The 19,082-nt window shown below is 38.5% G+C and overlaps 1 protein-coding gene and 1 long non-coding RNA gene across 11 annotated transcripts in view; one reads left to right on the top strand and one right to left on the bottom strand.

Moving 5' to 3' along the window:
• LOC141488497 (uncharacterized) overlaps window positions 1–12,983 on the top strand; it is a 34,890-nt gene extending 21,907 nt beyond the window's left edge. For both annotated transcript variants that reach the window (XR_012468709.1, XR_012468710.1), the window contains exon 3: window positions 12,749–12,983. This is a non-coding gene — a long non-coding RNA (uncharacterized LOC141488497). The remainder of the gene's footprint in view (window positions 1–12,748) is intronic.
• PDE4DIP (phosphodiesterase 4D interacting protein) overlaps window positions 1–18,849 on the bottom strand; it is a 239,330-nt gene extending 220,481 nt beyond the window's left edge. For 7 of the 9 annotated variants that reach the window (XM_074188585.1, XM_074188592.1, XM_074188586.1 and 4 more), the window contains exon 1: window positions 18,497–18,849. In XM_074188585.1, the coding sequence (XP_074044686.1) occupies window positions 18,497–18,516 (20 nt within the window). In that variant the 5' untranslated portion in view covers window positions 18,517–18,849. The remainder of the gene's footprint in view (window positions 1–18,496) is intronic. The other 2 variants (XM_074188593.1, XM_074188595.1) reach the window with 2 other exon arrangements.
• Between the last annotated feature and the right edge of the window lie 233 nt (window positions 18,850–19,082).

The raw sequence follows: 19,082 nt of genomic DNA, 5'->3' as shown, positions 1-19,082 counted from the left end.
CTCCCCCCCCCCCTCATCTCTCCAACCCAACTCCTAGTACCTTCCCCTCTGAGATTACTTTTAATTTATACTTTATATATTTCACATGTACAGTTTTTTGCAGTGCTATTTCTGCCATAATAGCATGAGCACCTTGAGGTCAGGGGCTATATTTCTTTTTCTTATATTTGTCTTCTTGGGGCTTAGCACATAATAAGCAACTTAATAAATATTTGTTGATTTTTGTGTCTGCTATATTACATTATTGATTTACATTGAGCTTTAAATTCACCAAAACCCTATTTTCCCCCAAAAACTGTTGTTTAATAATGTCCCCCCAAGTCTTTACAATGAGCCTCTAATAAAGCAGCTGAAGATAATTCTTCATATGTCTCTGATCAGTGAAGAGAAAAAGACTCATCTGCCTTGATATTTCTACTGTTGTCCTGAAGCTTCTACTATAAAAAGTCAAACAAAGGCTCCCGGGAGTTATAATTCTCAACCTACTAAAGGTCTTTGATGCAGTCACTTACAAGAGATCACTCTAAAAACTCTGGGGTACATGACATCATTGTAGGTCTCCAAGGAAAAACAACTAAAGTGGGTTCCCTTTTGCTTTCAGAGAACCCATGCTCTCATAATACTGAGTGTGAGTGGAAAGAGAGTAATTTAGCTGTTCATTTGAGGATTTTGTCCTATTCCTCCCCCTTCTGAGTGAGTGCACATTGCTCCTGAGTTCCCCTCCCACGTTTCCTTTCAAGCTTTACCTCTTCTTTCATTTTCTACTCTTCTCTCTTCCTCTCAACTCAAAGCTTCAAATGGGTATGGGCTGAGGGCCGAAATGGGCTTGGGGAAAGAGATTAATATAATTTATCACTACCTTAGCAAACCTATTTGGAATAATTAGCAACAACAATAATAATAATAATAATAATAATAATGTTGGGTGCAATGTGTTCCCTGAAGAAAGGCTGCTTGGGGCTGGGCCAAGCATCTTCCATCTGCCCCTAAGCAATCACTTCAATCTGTACCAGCACAAGGCATCATCCACCTCCTGCTGCTAGCCCAGACTCCCAACTGGGATATGGGGAACCTCCAGCACAAAGAAGAGTAGCCCTCCCTGAAACTTCAGGCCTCTCATCTCCATCTGCATCTGTCCTTTGAGGGTAGAGGAATAGTACTCTCCTTTCAAAGATGAACGTTGTCACATCTGATCGTGCCCTTCAAATCTCAGTGACTTTGACCTCCATTCATCATCATCCAAATCCCATTTTAAACCCACCCTCTACTACCCAATTCCTTGTTCTCATCTCCTTCAATGCTCCTTCCTCCTCAAAGTTTCATCCTAACTCCATCCAATTCTTCCAATGTACCCTCTAAAATTTCTCTTTCATAGACAACAAATTTCATCTTAAGTCTAGTCCTCTGTTACTGCTTTCATCTAGAAGCTGTTACTGAAATCTGGTTTTCCCCTGATGACAGTCTCCTTGACCACCCTTGAGATACTGGATATACCTTCACTCATTCCCCTTGGTTCACTGGTCAAAATGGGAAGGATTGGAATACTGTTTGTTCCCCATTGCTACTAGGTTCTCCCCCTTCCTCCATCACCCAGGAACTTTTCTTCCTTTGAACTTCATGCTAATGCCATTGATCTCCCAATCAAAATCTGTTGCCTACAGATTCCCCTCAGATCATTCTCCTTTCTCAATGAGCTTGATACCTAGCTTACAATTTTCTCTCCTACCCAATTCCTTCCCTCAAACTAGGGAACCTCAATATTTATATTATTCTTTCTCAAATAACCTAATCACTCAGTGATTCAACCTATTCACCTTCTATAAGTTACTTCTTCATTTTACCTCAGTCACATGCAAAGATGGTGATACTCTTGATCTTCTTGTCACCTTCAAATATACTACATCTATGTTCAATAATTGTGAAACCTAGAAAAATCTAAGATGACTTCAATAAAATCATGCAAAGTGAAGCAAGCATAACATAGCACATAGTAACAGCAACATTAAGAATAATCAACCATGAAAGACTTAGCTACCTTGAACCAGACAATGATGCAAGATAATTTCAAAGAACCTGATGAAAAATGTTATCCACTTCCAAAGAGAGAACTAATGAACTCTAAATACCAATCGAAACACACTTCTTCTTCACTTTATTTTCTTTTTTGTCTATTTTTTTCTTACAGAATGACTAATATGGAAATATTTGTACATGACTTCATAAGTATAATCTATATCAAGTTACTTGCCTTCTCAAGGAAGGGGAAGGGAAAAGAGGAAGGGAGAGAATCTGGAACTTAAATTTTTAAAAATGAATGTTAATTTTTTACATTTAATAAAGTAAATTTTTTCAGAAAAAATTCCAAAACCCAGTTGTTGCACAAACAAGACACTCCACCTCTCCTCTCCCAGTATTTTCTCTGACTGTTTCTTTCCCATGCCAGGAATACTCTTCCTCCTCCATTCTACTGACCTCCCTCATTTCCTTTTAAGACCCAGCTAAAAATCCTAGATTCTACAGGAAGCCTTTCCCATTTCCTCTTAATCCCAGAACCTTCCTTCTTTTAATTATTTCCTTTTTTATCCTGTATCTAATTTGATTTGTTTGCAGATTGTTTCTCCCATTAGATTGTAAACTCCTTCAGGGCAAGGACTGTCTTGTGTTTCCTTTTGTATCCCCAGCACTTAACAGAGCACCTGATACATAGTAGGCTCTTAATAAATATTTACTTAAGGGGTGGCTAGGTAGCACAGTGGATAAAGCACCGGCTCTGGAGTCAGGAGTACTGGGGTTCAAATCCGGCCTCAGACACTTAATAATTATCTAGCTGTGTGGCCTTGGGCAAGCCACTTAACCCCATTTGCCTTGCAAAAAAATTAAATGTTTACTTATTGTTTGATAATAACAGTAGTTAATATTTATATTGTGCATACTATGTGGTAGGCACTGGCTAAGCACTTAAAAATATTATCTCAATACTCAAAACAACTCTGGGAGACAAATGCCTTTATTATCCCCATTTAAAATGAGGAAACTGAGGCAGACAGAAGTTAAAGTGACTTGCCCAAAGTCACATAGCTAATACCATTCTCAGCTCTCTATCTACTTCACCCCCCCATACTTCAATAAAATATTTTGGAATATAAAATATTAGATTAAATCTTGAAAAGTGGGTCAATGGAACAAATATGGAGATGTTATATTTCCTAAAGCCCCAAATAAAAGGGGGAAAAGGATGCTCCTAAGTAGTCATTGTTTGACTTTTAAGAATTCTAAAAATCTTTCCACCTTAGGAATGAGTAGGAAGCTAAGTATTTAAGAAGACAGTAAGACTCCTTTAGCTTAAATGCTCATATGTGAATTTGTGCCTGTGGCCATTCAATAAATAATAAATCTAAAGGAGTCTGATTACCTTCTTAAATGTTGCCCTATTTTTATGTAAAATTCCAAAAATTTTAAGCAAGTTTTAATAGCTTAAAACTGCACTAAGACTTTTGGAACACCCTAGATATATATGTATGCATATATGTTTATACACATAAATTCTAATCATCATCTCCTAGGAGTTTATTAGTCAAGAGTCTGTGTATCAGTAGAAATGAAATGGATCATTTTTCTATAATGAATGAATCTCATTCCCCTTTTCTCTGCTCACTGCCAAACTCATGTAAATGTACAAGGGTTGGAAATAGTGTGAGAGATGTGGCCTACTTTCTTCTTATGTGATAGTTTGGCCTGGAGACCTCCTGCATTCTAGGCTTTCACAAATGGTGCCTGTTCAGAAACAAAGACATTTTTGAGCAAAGGTGCCCTCAGGGACCAATTTCTGGGCTTCCATTTCTATTCATAACTTTCCAGTTCAATCTTCTCGCTTGCTGTGGATTTTTCCTAAATTGAGACATGCTGAAGGATTTCTGTGCCATCCTAGACTCTGAGGTATGGTGGTTTCAAGAACTCAAGGAGAGTTCTATGCCTCTGAGGTGAGTTTTAATCTTACATCCTAGACTCAAGTAATCAACCAAAGGTGGGGGTTATCTTTGATTTTCTGTTTATCTCCTTAGTGGCACAGGGTCAGATAAACAGAAAGCACTTAATAGATGTGTTTTCATTCATTCATTTGTTTTTTTAAAATGAGCTATTAATTGGCAGGCACTGTGCCAGGCAGTGGAGATAAAAATTAAAGAAACCCTGCCTTCAAGTAGAAACTCAGTTACCATTCATATCATTCAAAATTTCTTAACCAGGTGATTTTATGGGACTCTTTCCAGAACATTTGATGTCACGTGACCACATTGTTCATAGGTAAAAAGAGTGGCAGACACTAATCCTTTCCTGAGATGAACCATTCAAGTCACTTCCTCAACCCCTACCAGCCTCCAGAAAGATTCTCTTGTTCCCTTCTGCCTTTTCATGATTATCAATTATGTCTCTTCCAAAAGGTAAGAAAGTGGATAGGATAGTAGAAAGCATCCTAGATGAAATCAGAGGACCTGGATTCAAATCCCAGAACACTTTCCCTATGGGCCTCCGTTTCCTGATCTGTAAAATGTGTGTGGGGGGTCAGACTAAATTATCTCTAAAGTCTCATTCAGGCCTATAAAATGGAAGAGTTGGACCAAAGTAACTCTAAAGTCTCATTCAGTTCTAAATCTATGCTCATATCTATGCTCATAGGAAATACAGAAACAAAGGCAAACCTCATTAAAAGGGAAAAGATCAATAGGGAGGCTTCTGAGATTTTCCCTTCTTCAGGGCTCTGTTTGCTCTCTTCTTACATAGTTTGCCAAGAGATAGCAAATGTTGACTTCAATTTGTGTTTGGCACAAAGATAACAATATCCTATATCCAAACATTTTGAGGCAGAAACAAAAGATGCAGGGAGCAAGGATTGTACATAAATGTTAGTATATATTTATAGAAATTTGTATAAATTAAATCAAAATTTATATAAATTTGTAAAAATTGAAATCAATCAAATATAAATTTATATAAAAATGAACCTTCATTTTCTTCAGATGTAAGACATTTCATCTCCTGGGAATTCTGGGCTTAATTGGTCAAGGCATGCCAAGAAAGGACAGATTTATTTGTGAGCTTTGATGAGTAAGTGTGCTCCCAGCTTGTCATCAGTACATTAACAATACACTCTCCTCCAGCACAGACAGCAATTACACCCTTCACTCAGCTCACACTATTCATTGGGGTGCCCAGGGCCAAATGAAGCACTCCAGGGAGCCAGGTTTCTGGGATGGCAATTTCTTAACAGCTGGAATGGGAGGGCTGCTTCATTAGCATTGGGTACCTGCAACATTCATTTTGGAGAAGGGGGGAAAGAGGAGGGAGAAGTCACACTTTAAGACCTTCCTACCTCTTATATCAGATCTTTTTAAGATGAAGGAAAAGCAACTGTTTCCTATTACTGTCCTTAAGGACTAATCTGAAATTGCTACTACATTGGATTCAAGGAATGAGGGAAGTTCTAGGAGCTCTGTCTAAAGGACTAAAACAAATGGGAGGGAGGAGTCACCCTCAGACCGGTGGCAAATGCAAGCAAGCTATTTTCTATAATGGTGGTGGTGATGATGATGATGATGATATTTTTATAGCTCAAGTTTGCAAAGCATTTTACAGTTATTATATCATTTGATTGCATCCGCACAATCATATTTTACAAATAAGAAAACTGAGGTCCAGCTAGTCTAATCTGCCCAGAATGGCAAGGAAAGGAGTATTTGAACCCAGGTATTCATGACTCCAAGATACCTCCAATGAATGTCTAAAAACAGATGTTCCCCACCCTCCCTCCAGGAACAAACCTATATTCTGAAATAGCCTCTCTAGTATCTGCTCTCTTCACATCATTCCTGTGAGGAATGAGATAATTGCATAAACTGTTTTGTTAACCTTAAAGCCCTATGCAAATTTTAGTTATTATGAACTATTTCCATTCAATAATAACAATAACATCTCTCATTTCTATAATATTTGAAGGTTTACAAGTCCCTTCTTTATCTTACAGAAGAGATATAGGGAGAGTATATGACTCATCCAGGCTCAAATATCTATCTGTTTGTCTATCTGACTGTCTGTCTATTGTCTATATCTTATGCTCTTTAATTCTACATTTCTGATCAAAAGTATTTTATCATCCTCTGAGGATTATAAATCTAAATGTTAGCCTCCACCCTCCACAAAGTCTGTGTCTCTCCAGATATAAATCAGCCTAATCCCCCTCTAATTGCATCTACAAGTTTGGGCTTTCACAATTGTATAAAAATCCAGAGTAAAGACCACAGTAAGAAAGCAGGAAAGTGGTCTGGTTATCTCTATAAGCAACTGAATAAATTCTTATACTTATGACATTTTGGAAAGGAAGAAATCCCAATGTTTTATGTGTCTATATTACATTTGATAACAACATAAACTATCAAGTTAATCCTGTTGCTTATTGGATCTCTCTCAGTTCTGAAATAGAACAGACCTTATGGATGGGTTAGAGAATCATAAGTAATCAGTGACGCCTTTAAGTACTATTGTATAATCTGACTGGTTGGCTGCCAAATTTTTATTATCCTTTGCAAAATTTCTATAAATATTGTTTCTTTATTAAGCTCTTAGTTGGTATCTTTAATGATACCATCCACTCATGGGTTCAGTAAGATCCTAGAGAATAAAACTTCATGGATAAAACTAACTTTTTGTTATTTCATTTTTAGCCTAAAACAATTATGGTTAACACTATCTATCCGCCTATCTATCTATCTGAGTCTGTCTATCTGTATCTCTCTATCTGTCTGTCTACCTATCATTCTATCTATTTATCTAGGGGATAAGTATTTCTTAAGTATCTAATGTATGAAGAAGCACTTACAAATATTATCTCATTTGATCCTCTCAATAACCCTGTGAGGTAGGGACTATTAGTATCTTCATTTTACAGTTGAGAAAACCAAAGTAAATAAAGGTTAATTGACTTGCTAAAGGTCACATAGTTTGTACCTATAACTAGATTTGAACTTAGGTCTTCTGATTCCAAGAATTGAACTTTTTACCCTACATCATTTTGTCTCTCATTTCACTTCACTCTCTGAATTGTAGGTCCTTCTAAGTTAGTCTCTAATTCTACTCTCATTGTTTCTAATTGTGAAGACAATTTGCTCCCTCTATGTGAGAGTACTGGGTTTGGGCTTGAGAGATAATAACTGATATTTTATTTAGTGTTTTTGAAGTTTGCAAAGCAAACCGACCTTATCTTACCTACATTAGCTTATTTCAGCCACAGGTTAACTGTAGGAAGTACTAGAGAAAACCTATCTATCTTATAGATGAAGGTATGGCAACTCAGAGATTAGGTGATTTACCCATGATCGCACACTAGTAGGGTTTTAATACAGGTTTAACAGGCTAGTACTAAATCCAGTTTATGCTACTACCTCTCTGGGATGTGGTTTCTAAATCTATCCTTATTTCTGGCTTTTTGACTGACCTGGGGAATTCAATTATCCTTTCGATACCTCAATTTCACTTCCTGAAGAACTGAAATAATAATCTCCAACTCTTAAACAAATGTATGATCTGACATTTCATTGGCAATATCTTCTTAAAGCCTTTATCTCTTGAAGAGAGATTAGAAATATGAAATGCCATGTGAGTGAATGGATGAATGAATGAAAGAAAACGCACTAACTTTGTGTCAAGCAGGCAGTTCTGTGGCACAGTGGATACAGTAGTAGGCCTAAAGTCAGGAAGATTTACCTTCCTAAGTTCAAATGTGGCCTCTGCTACTTACTAGTTGTGTGAACCTAGACTAGCAAGCCACTTTACCCTTTGTCTCAGTTTGTCTCAGTTTTCTCATGTGTAAAATGAACTGGAGAAGAAAATGGCAAACCACTCTAGTAACTTTGTCAAAAAAACCCCCAAATGAGAGGTCATGGAGAGTTGGATACAACTGAAATGACCCTATACTAACCCCTGTCTTGACTGCTCCTAAACAATCCATTATCTTCCATTCTATTATTAATTTTTTTTATCTTACCCCCCTGGGAATTTTCTCTTTCTTGCCCCATAGACCTTTTTTCCTGAGTCCCTAATGTTCTGTACATATCTCAGATTGTAGAATTTCCAGTTCAGATCTGACTTTGGGCATGCCAAATTTGCCACTTCACAGTCCCCAGTAAACTACCAGTTCCCCAGCAGGGACTCTAGTTCATATCAATTTAATCCCCAAGTACCTAGCCAGTATCTTGTACAGAGAGATGAATAAATGTTTGTTTAATTTAATTGGATTGTATTCTCCTACTTTCTTACCTTTTTAATCACATAGCTCCCTATGTCTGGAATCTCCTTCTATTGCGCTTTGCTTGATTAAGCTTTATTTATCATATAAAGTCCAATACAAATGGTACCTTCTTTAAATCCCTGGTGATCTTCCTGATTGATCATTCAATCCTTATATAGTACTGTGTTTTGCAATACTCTAAAACATTTATTATGCAATAGCAACTATTATAATGTTTGCAACCTTTCCTCTTAACAGACTATAAGCTCCATGAAGGCAAAGGGGAAATGTCAATTGTTGATCTAGAATTGGTTAAATAACCAGATGATGCAAAAAGTTATTAATGGATGTTAACCTGGAGAGATCTCTTGCAACATGCCTCAGTGACCTGTCTTTGTCCCCATGTTGACATCTTCTTCAATGACTCTGATGAAGCCACTGAAGGCAATCCTAGCAAACTGTAGACAACAACAGAAAGCTGGGAGAGATATCCAAGTCATCAGAGATTAGTAGAGAGTCCAAAATTCCCAATAGATTAGAATGATAAGACAAATTTTTAAAAAGATAAAACTAATGAGATTAAATATATAAGATTCTATATTTGAAGTCAAAACTCAACTGTACAAGGGAGAAGGAGGAAGGGAAGAAGCATTTATTAAGTACCAGACACTGAGCTTAGTAAGCACTTTATTTATATTATCTCATCTGATCCTCACAACAAACTTGTGTAATTGTGTAAGATGGAGCAGGTTTGGTTCTATCTTTATAGTTCATGCAAAGTCAATCTAGAGGTTTTAGTGGTCTGCAAGATCATTATGAAAGAAGAAAAAGGCACAACAGCCAAAAACAAAAACAGAAATCACCAGCCCTATTGCAATCTGGCCAAAATGAATAGAGGCATATTATTCAAAACATGACCTAGTCAAATCACATTTGGAACATTACGTTCAATTCTTAGTATTCCATTTTAGAAATAACTGGTCAACTGGAATGCATTCAGAAGGAGACCATAAAAGAAAGAGAACTAGGAGCTATGTCTTATAAGGACTGCCTGAAGGAAATGAGGATTTTTAACTTGGATAAGAGAAGATATGGAAATAAAGTTGGCCAACTTCAAGTAATTGAAGAGCTATGATATAAGAAAAGGAATAGAGTTATTTTGTTTGGTCCCAAAGGATGGAACTAAGAGCAATGGGTGATATCTCAGAGTCAGCTGTTTTCTGGAAGTAAAGAAAAACTTCTTTTACAATTAGGACTAAATCAAAAATGGAGATCTACCAAGGGGATTAAGAATTCTATTTCATAAGAGGCAGTTGGATGGCCACCTTTGGAGAATCATATAAAAGGGGCTCTTTTTCAGATATTGGATGAATAGCCTTTATGGCTCCGTCTACTCCAAGACACTACAATTTTGTGATAGCTCAGTATTTGGGAGGCTCCAAAAGGAAGTATGGGAGAGAAGAGGTATTAGACTGACTACCAGACTGAAAGTCTACAGAGCCATTGTGTTGACCTCATTGTTAAATGCCTGTAAAACCCACACAGTCTACCGGTGCCATGTAAGAAAATTGAATTGCTTCCATTTAAATTGTCTTAGGAAGATTGTGAAGATCACCTGACAGGAGAAGATACCAGACACTGAGGTCCTTTCTCAAGCTAAACAAACTGCCTAGCATTCCAACTTTATTACAGACAGAGTGCAACTACATTGGACTGGATATGTTGTTAGAGGTATATTTGCCCCAAAAACTCTTTTATGGGCAAGAGCTCACAAAGGGGTCAGAAGAAGTAATACCAAGATACCTTGAAAGTCTCACTGAAGAACTTTAGAATTCATTGTGCAGCATGGGAGACACTGGCACAGGACCATCCAGCATGGTGTATCCTCATCAGTGAGGGTGCTGCACTCTATGAGAAGGGATAAGTTTAGAGTACCCACCCCAGGTATTCACATGGACTATTTGTGCCCAACCTGTGGTAGAGCATTCCAAGCTCGTATTGGTCTGATCAGCCATAGTTGGACGTAGTGTCATTTGTCTCAAACATAGTGAAGTCATTTTGGCTTTCTTCGATAATGAAGGACAAGAACCAATCAACCAACAATTTTGTGAAATGGATGGGTATTTCAGTTGTTTTACAGTCATGTCTGACTCTTCATGACCTCATTTAGGGATTTCTTTGCAAAGATAATTGAGTGATTTGTCATTTCTTTCTCTGGTTTATTTTCATATGAGGAAAATGAGGCAAGCAGGGTTAAGTGATTTGCTCAAGGTCACATAGCCATGTGTCTGAAACCATATTTGAACTCAGGAAGAAGAGTCTTGCTAAGTCCAAGCCCAGTTCTCTATTGTCTGTGCCACCTAGCTGCATGGGAGTTGAGGGGAAATAAATTTCAATTCCATATAAGTTACTTCTAACACTTAGAGTTATTGGAAAGTGGAATGAGAGACCTTGGAAGGTAGTAGGTTCCCCATTACCACAGGTTTTCAAATACAGGCTCAACAAAATAATTACTTGTGAAGGTATTCCTGACCTGCATGCATGTGGCATTGCCTATAATCCTCTAGGAGACAGAGGCTGGAGAGTTTTAAGCTGCAAGAGGATTAAAGTCTATTGTGAGTCTTCACTAACTCTGACTCTGAGATGGTGAACCATTGGAGCAGATTACCACTGAGAAGCCTAAAGAGGGGCAGATCAACCCAGGTCTGAAATAAAGTAGTCAAAGTGGCTGATATCCATTGGGGTCACTGAACTTCTAGCCTGGGAGATATAGGGAGAACCTAGTCTTAAAAAAAATTCTACTTAGCTTTTGGATATCTGTGGAATGCAACTAGACAACCACTAAAGCCCCTGTGAGATCTCAGATTCTATGACATCTTTGAATTAAACATTATATTTCCAACTGGCACAGTAGGACTACAATGTTTAATTCATACAAGTCACAGAATCTGAGATTTGGATGTGCTATTCAAAGCGAGTTGTTTATTATAATAATTATTACTATTATTCATCCCAAGGGAGCTTCATACAATTCTATTTTTAAGATCTATAAATATAGTTAGGGTTGTGACTCAGAGCAACATTCATCCAACAAATGAGGATTAAATAGTACTTTATAATTACAAAATATTTTCTTCAAACAACCCTATTAAGCTTATAAATTCAGAGCAGCGAGGGGAATACAGTGAAGTTAAAGCACTATTCCTGGAATCAGGAGGGCCAGAGTTCAAATGCGACCACAGACACTTGCTAGTTATATGACCCTGAGCAACTTAAATCTTGATTGCCTTCCACCCCCCCCCCAAAAAAATATTTTAAAAATCTCATATATTTAGATCTGGAAGAGGTCTTAGAAGTTATCTGCTCCAGTCCTTTCATTTGACAGATGAGGAAACAGAGATACAGTGAAAATAGATGACTTATTGAAGGGCATCCAGTGGCATAACTTGAATTTGAACCTAGGATCTCTCACACCAAATGTAGCATTCAACACTCCACCCCACCCCATCCCAAGGTCAGTCATCTCTTTTAGCAACCTAGAATGCTGAAGTAGATGGTCTCCAAGGGTTCTTCCAGCTCTAACCACCATCTTTAGGAAACAGGTCAAGAGAATTGAAGTGACTTGCCCAATGTCACACAGCTAACCAGCGAGAGGCAGGACAAAATCTTGAACTCACTCAGATTCAGTGACTTGGATTTTCTCTGACTTCACTTATACTGAGTTTTTAACCAGAAATCATCTTATTGTTTAAAGAATCCAGATTAGAATTTTATCTTTATTTTGAAAATATTGATAAATTCCATTTAGGGGCTGTATGTATATGGGGGGGGGGGGGGCAGGCGGGCGAGTGGTATAAACAATGTACCAAAGAAAGCACAGGAGCATTATCCAGGGGAAAGAGCTCTTCCACTGGAGTAAGAGGACTTAGGTTCAAATATTCCCACTAATACTACATGATCTTGGACAAATTATTTAACCTCTTTAGATCCCAGTTCCCTCAGCTGGAAAATAAATGGTTATAAATTAGATGCCTTCCAAGGTCCCCTTGAGCTCTGAATTTATGATCTTATGACATCTGGGGACCCCATAGGATTAAGGATAGGGATGGGGAGTAATAGTTAAAGAAATCTCAAGAGTATTTTGACTATTATAAATACCCAAATTAACTACAAAGGGACGCTAAAGGAAGATGCTATCTAAATGTATCAGATTCTGGAATCTGATAAAAAGAAGCATTTATAGAAGCATTTTACAAATGTATATATTTGTGTCTAATGATAACCTTCTCTTGAGTGGGAAGGAAGAAAAAAGGAAAGTTACATAATAATTTATGTATATTTATATATAATATATATTTAAAAGAAATAGTAAATTGTACAAAACAGTACAGTTTCATGTGCAATCATCTTTTCCATTCTATTATGCAAATGCCTGTTTTATTTCCTAATTAATTTCTTAATTAATTTCAGAATGAAATAAATTAATTTTGAAAAAAAGAGTCAGCTGAGGAAAGAGAGCAGAGAGACCCTGGACTGGGAGCAGAAGGAGAGAGTAGTGTGCCCGTATGTATGTATGTATCCAAGGACCTGAGTTTGAATGTCAAGAATATCTATTTTTGACAACTGGCATGATCTTGGGCTAATTAATCACTTACTTTAATTCCAGAGGTTCCTGAAAAGAAAGTTTCCTTCTTTTGCAATTTTATCTGTGGCTTGTTCCATCTAGAAACTCACTCACTCATTTAATACAAGGAAACCACCCAGTAGCAAGGTGGTTACTCCTACCAGTGATCAAAACAGCTCTTCCCTCCTTCCCTCCACTCCCACTCTGGCCCCAACCTTAGTTGAATGAAGGAGAAACAGAAGTTCATTGTTTTTGTTGTTCAGTTGTGTCTGACTCTTCATGACCCCATTTGGGGATTTTCTTGGCATAGATACTGGAGTGCTTTGCCATTTCCTTCTCCAACTCATTTGACAGATGAAGAAACTGAGGCAAACAGGGTTAATTGATTTGCCCAGGCTCACACAGTTAGTATATGTCATCTGAGGACAGATTCAAACTTTGGAAGATGAGTCTTTCTGCCTCCAGGCCCAGCATTCTACCCCCTGTACCACTAAGTTGCTCCATAACTGAAATCTAGACTATTCTGATACAGGACAGTCAGTGAAATAGAGAATAACACAGGAAACCCTCAGGGTCTTGGAGTTTCAGAGAACATGGAAAAAGGTGGCTTATTTTATGTGCACAAATAGAAGACTAAATCAATGTAAAATAAAGAGAAAAAAGCAGTGGGGGGATATTCTTTTCTGGGTGCAAAGGGGAAAACTAGTTCAAAGATAGCTGTCCCCCAATCCTGAAATGTTCTCCCTCTTCCACTCCAGCTATGGACCTCCTTGATTTCTTTTAAGCCACAGCTAAAATCTCCCCTCCTACAAGAAGCCTTTCCCAGTCCCTCTTAATTTCAGTGCCTCCCTTCCAGTAATGATTTCCTATTTATCTTTTACATAATTTGTTCTGTATATATTTGTTTGCATGTTGTCTCCCCCATTAGAGTGAAATGTGGCAAGCATTGTCTTTTGTCTCTTTTTGTATTCCTTCACACAGTAGGCTCTTAATAAATGTTTATTGAATTAAATTGAATGCTAAAAACACCATTATAGTAATTCATACATACTTGACTAATGTGGTTTTGGAGAAAGGTTAAAGAATCATTTACACAATAATAGATTGTAATTAGAGATCCAGGTTAGCAAATCTGCTCCTAAGAGTACTGGTATATTCATCCATCCACTGAGTCTTATGCAGCTACTTTTTAAAGAAACAGAAAAATGAAAATATGAGCACCCAGATATATTACACATTAAAGAAAAGCATCAGCAACCAAAGTGTGACCAACTCCAGGATTCCATGGTTTGTTTTTTTGTTTGCTTATTTTTTTTTTTGTCCTTTATTTTTGAAGAAGCCCATGATATCAGGGAGGTGATGCCATAAGCACATGAACTTATTTTGAGTGAAGGGGGCTATGTTAAGTCACCAGCCTCACTTTCTCTTCAGGATGACTGGAAATGGTCCTGGATGTGAGACAATCAAGATTAAGTGACTTATCCAAGGTCACAGTTAGAAAGAATCAAATGACTGAGGCTGGATTCAAATTCCCATCCGCCTGAATCCAAAGCCAGTGATCTGTATTCACTGTACCCCCTTAGCTGCAGGAGAAAGAATGATGGCTTGGAATCAGGGTACTTGGGTTCACATCTCAATTCTGATATTTACTGTGTGACCCTGAGGAAGTCATCAACCTCCCTGGGCTTCTTCCTTCATTTGTAAAATGACAGGGCTAGACTGGATGGCTCTGAAGTACCTTCCAGTTCTATGATAAATCTGGACAAATTGTTTCCTTCATTTACTGTCCCTATTTACAGACACCTTCCACCATCCCGTATTAATAAGTGAGTTCTTACCCCATCACCATAACCTAAGAGCAGCCAATGAAAAAATGCAAGATTCTCTTAGGTTAGTGGTTTGTTTTAGGAGAGGTTAAATTTAGGAGAGATTAAAAACAAATATACTCCTAATGGATATCTGTGGAATGCAACCTAAGTATAGTAAGTGTACTTTTAGTCTCACTGAAGGCTGGGCTATAGTGAGGAGAAAAACAAATAGAGAAATGCTAGTTTTTGACCCAGGGTTGGGTTTAAAATCCACCTTAACTCTGTATAATTAGACTTGAATATTAGGTCATAATTTTATAACTGGAAAAAAAACCCTCAGAAACTTTTCTAGTCTGACTCTCCTCCCCTTTTAATAGATGAGAAAACAGTCCAAGAGAGGCAAACCAAAGCCATATAAGTGCTTAAGTGTCAGCAAATCTCTGATACTCTGAGGAGCCTCAGTTTCTTTATCTGTAAAATTAGACTAGATTAGGAATTCTTAATCTGGAGCTATGAATTTAAAAATATTTTGATAACAGTGTGTTATTATAAATGGTTTTCATTCTGATTTTATATTTTTTTGCATTTAAAAACATTATTTTGAGAAGAAGTCTACTGGCATCTCTAGACAGCCAACAGAGTCCATGAAACAAAATAGATTAAAAAGCTCTGCCTCCTGTCCCAGAAATAAGATGTCTAGGGATGCTCTACTCTAGAATGGAACTGTCTCACATCCAGAGATCATTTCAGACACTAAATCCATAATCCCTCAGAGGATATTCTCACCCTTCCTCCTCTTCCCTCCCACCATTATTAAAGCAGAAATACAGAAACTTGACTGATTTTTATGTACTATTAAGTGACAGGTTGAAATAATGGAACAAATTTTTAAATTTTGTTCACTGCATCTCAATTGTCGTCATTTCTTCATAGTGTTTCAGAGTCATTTGACTGGGACAAAATTTTTACATAAACTAAGAATTTATCAAAGACTGGATTTCTTTTCAGCTTTTCTACTGATTCGGAACACAAAGTTTCTACCCAAAAGGGGAAGGGAATTATGAATAACCTGAAGTAACTGTTCCATTTCTTTCTGGCTATTAACAGCCATCTGACATCACTCAGTAGTTTAGGGAGAGGTTCTGGATCCAGAGGGAGGATATTAGAAATTCAGAGAAGTATTAGGAATATACCAGCTTAACAGGTAAAGTTACAACTTGGTTGTGAGGTTGTTCAAATGAATATCAGGTCTTTGGGGGGGTTCTGCCTTAACCTCATTTTTGAAAAAGCCCTCTTCCCACATGTCATCCTTATCCTAGGATATTAATCTAATAGCATTTCAATCAGAGTGGCTTGCTGTTAGTAGTTTTTTATTTTTTTTTATTTTTTTATTTTTTTTAGGTTTTTGCAAGGCAAATGGGGTTAAGTGGCTTGCCCAAGGCCACACAGCTAGGTAATTATTAAGTGTCTGAGACTGGATTTGAACCCAGGTACTCCTGACTCCAAGGCCAGTGCTTTATCCACTACGCCACCTAGCTGCCCCAGTAGTTTTTTTACTAGCTTAAGTAAGGGCCTAACAATACCAGAATTAACCCTGAGAGTTTAGCACAATTCAATCTGTCCACCTCAAAGGCTAGCTGTGGCCTATGGTAGGACAGAGATGAAGCGGACTTCAAGAACACAGGCAAATAATTGGCACCCTATCCCCAGAGCTGATGTGAGTCCAGAACAGGGGAACAACCTAACTTTAGTCAGTCTGCCTCCTGTCCCAGAAATAAGATGTCTAGGGATACTCCACTCTAGAATGGACCTGAGTAACTAAGGATCCTGCTAGAAATGCCTTAGAAAAGACCTCCAGAAAATCTCAGAACCAATTCATTGAATCACTTTTGTTCTCTCACTTCCCTTGCTCACCCCAACAGTCTAAGGTATCAGTTATCTAGGGTACTGTTGTCCAACTGAGAGGTCATTAATTCATACATAATAATCCCACTTAGCTTTAAAATATCATGTCACCAATGTTTTTATTGGATTATTTATTTGTTTCATTTGTTAAACATCTCCCAATTATATTTTAATCTGGTTTGGGCTACACTATGGAGTATTGCTGGCTCCAGATAAAGGACATGTGTGTGGCACAGATGATGGGGGAATCAATCAACAAACATTTATCAAGCAGGAGAATTATATTGGACACTAAAGATACAAAGAAAAATGTGAAACTCTGCTCTCAAGAAACTTATATTCTATCATAAGGGAGACAACATGTTCATATAGAAGTTCATGTAAAATCTATACAAAATTTCTCAAGGTGATTTGATGGAGCTCTAGTAGTTGGGTTAGGGGTAATTAGAGAGTAATTAGAGTTGAATCTTGAAGGAAATAAGATTCTAAGAGTTCGAGATAAAGATAAAGGGCATTCCAGGCAGGAGAAACAGTCATCAGAAAGAGATTGACTCAGAAATTAGACTATCCTATGTGAGAAACAGCATGGAGGTCAGTGTAGACCACAGAGTATGGCTAGTAAAGTAATGTAAATAAGATTGGAGAGGAAGGCTGGGGTCAGGTTGTGGAAGATTTAAAAAACTAAACAAAAGTGATTATATTTGATCCTATGGGTAATAGAGACAGGGGAACCCCACAAAAAGGAAGGCAGCTCCTTCTTTCATTCTTCTGCCTGAACCAATAAAATGTAAGATTTTTAATGACAAGAATGGATTCTCCATTCCTTGTATCCCAGTATCCCAATACTGAGCCAGAAACCTAGCAAGTGCTTTTTAAAGAGTTGTTGAACTGAACACTTAATGTCTTTCTTGTCTTCTCTTTAAATTCCCTGAGAACAGCTCTGACAGAATAACAGGCAAGAAATAGGAAGTAGAAAAGCATCCTATCCCTGAATTTTAGGTATGGGTAGAAAAGTCAAGCATGAATTTCCAGGGTTTTTGGAGGAGTGTATGGAATGAATGAAAGGACAGGAAATTATTTCCTGGGACATCTTCAGAATGAAATTTCTCTCACAACATCTGAGCAAGGGATGAATGGGACTAGACTAGGGAAGAAATTGGATTACTCTATCGGCCCCCATAACCCTGATGGGCTGCTACTGGTCTCTCCTATTCCAGTCTCCCTCCTTGCCATAGATGAACTGGAACTAGACTGGCCTGGAAATGAAAGAGCAGATTGCCATTCAGGAAGCCTTCTAGGATGATGTCTGCTCATGGCAGGGGGTGAGGAGAGCAAGAAGAAAAGAGGGAAGGGGGGAAGAGAATTGTGAGCAAAACCTATTTCTATATAGAAACTCATAACTATTACATATCTTCCTTCAGAGAAAATTTCTTCATAAGCGTAATCTGGCTGGAAAACACAGCTTTATGTAAACTTCAAAGATGGATAGTTGTTTTTAACTTTGAACCTGGGAATGCTAGAGCATCAATAGGAGAGGAAATATACAATAAAGAGGAGATAGGAGATTATTATGTACATGCCGCCCCCCCCCCCCAGCAAGATGAAGAAAAGGAAAAGGGAAAGAGATAAGCAATAGTAAAGAGAGCTTTAGGTGAGGAGGTTTGGCGAGAGAAGGCCTTTTGAAGGAGAGGTAACATGGGGAAAAGGAAAATGATAAGCAATAGTGATACGGGTTTTAAGAGAAAAGACCTTTTGTACGGACAGGCAAGAAGAGGAAAAGGAAAAAGGAAAGTGATAGGCAATGGCAAGGAGAGCTTTAGGTGAGGAGACTTGGAGAGAGGAGACCTTTTGTAGGAGAAGGGACAGGGGCAGCTCACTTACCTCGTCCACATCTGCTCCATCTTTCGACCCCTTTCTTCTCGTCCTGAGGGAGCCGCTTCTCATTGGAGAGAGGAGGCAGTCGGGGAAGAAGAGGAGAAGAAGGAGGGATTTCGGGAGCTAAAGGCAGGAGCCTCGACTAGCCCAGCTCCTTCTGCCCCGCCAAAGAAAAATCTCGACTCTCTGCTGGTTCAAAAACCCAATCCGACGTGGCCAGTCTCGCAGGGCATGGCAGACACAAGGGAGGGACTGTTCTGGGCAGGAAGCTTTACTTTGGAAGGGGAGCAGGGCGAGAGGAGCCGAGCCGGGAGCTGTTTGGGGAGCTGGGGCCGAACGCTGCGTCCTTGCGCACACTCACACACACAGAGACACACTCCCAGGCTGAGACATGACTGGCTGGCACGAGATGCTCCGTACCAGCTGAGCTGTCAGCCACGAGGGGAGGCGGGGCTCCCGGCAGGCAATTTGCTCGGGCCAGAATCTGCCCAGGTTGCATCCCCAACGAGCCCCCCCCCACTTCTCCTCCTCCTCCTCCTCCTCCTCCCCTCCTCCTCCTCCCCTCCTCCTCCTCCTCCTCTTCCTCCTCCTC

Source organism: Macrotis lagotis, chromosome 5 (assembly GCF_037893015.1).
Source record: "Macrotis lagotis isolate mMagLag1 chromosome 5, bilby.v1.9.chrom.fasta, whole genome shotgun sequence".
Lineage (NCBI taxonomy): Eukaryota > Metazoa > Chordata > Mammalia > Peramelemorphia > Peramelidae > Macrotis > Macrotis lagotis.
This window is presented reverse-complemented; position numbering and strand designations above follow the sequence as displayed.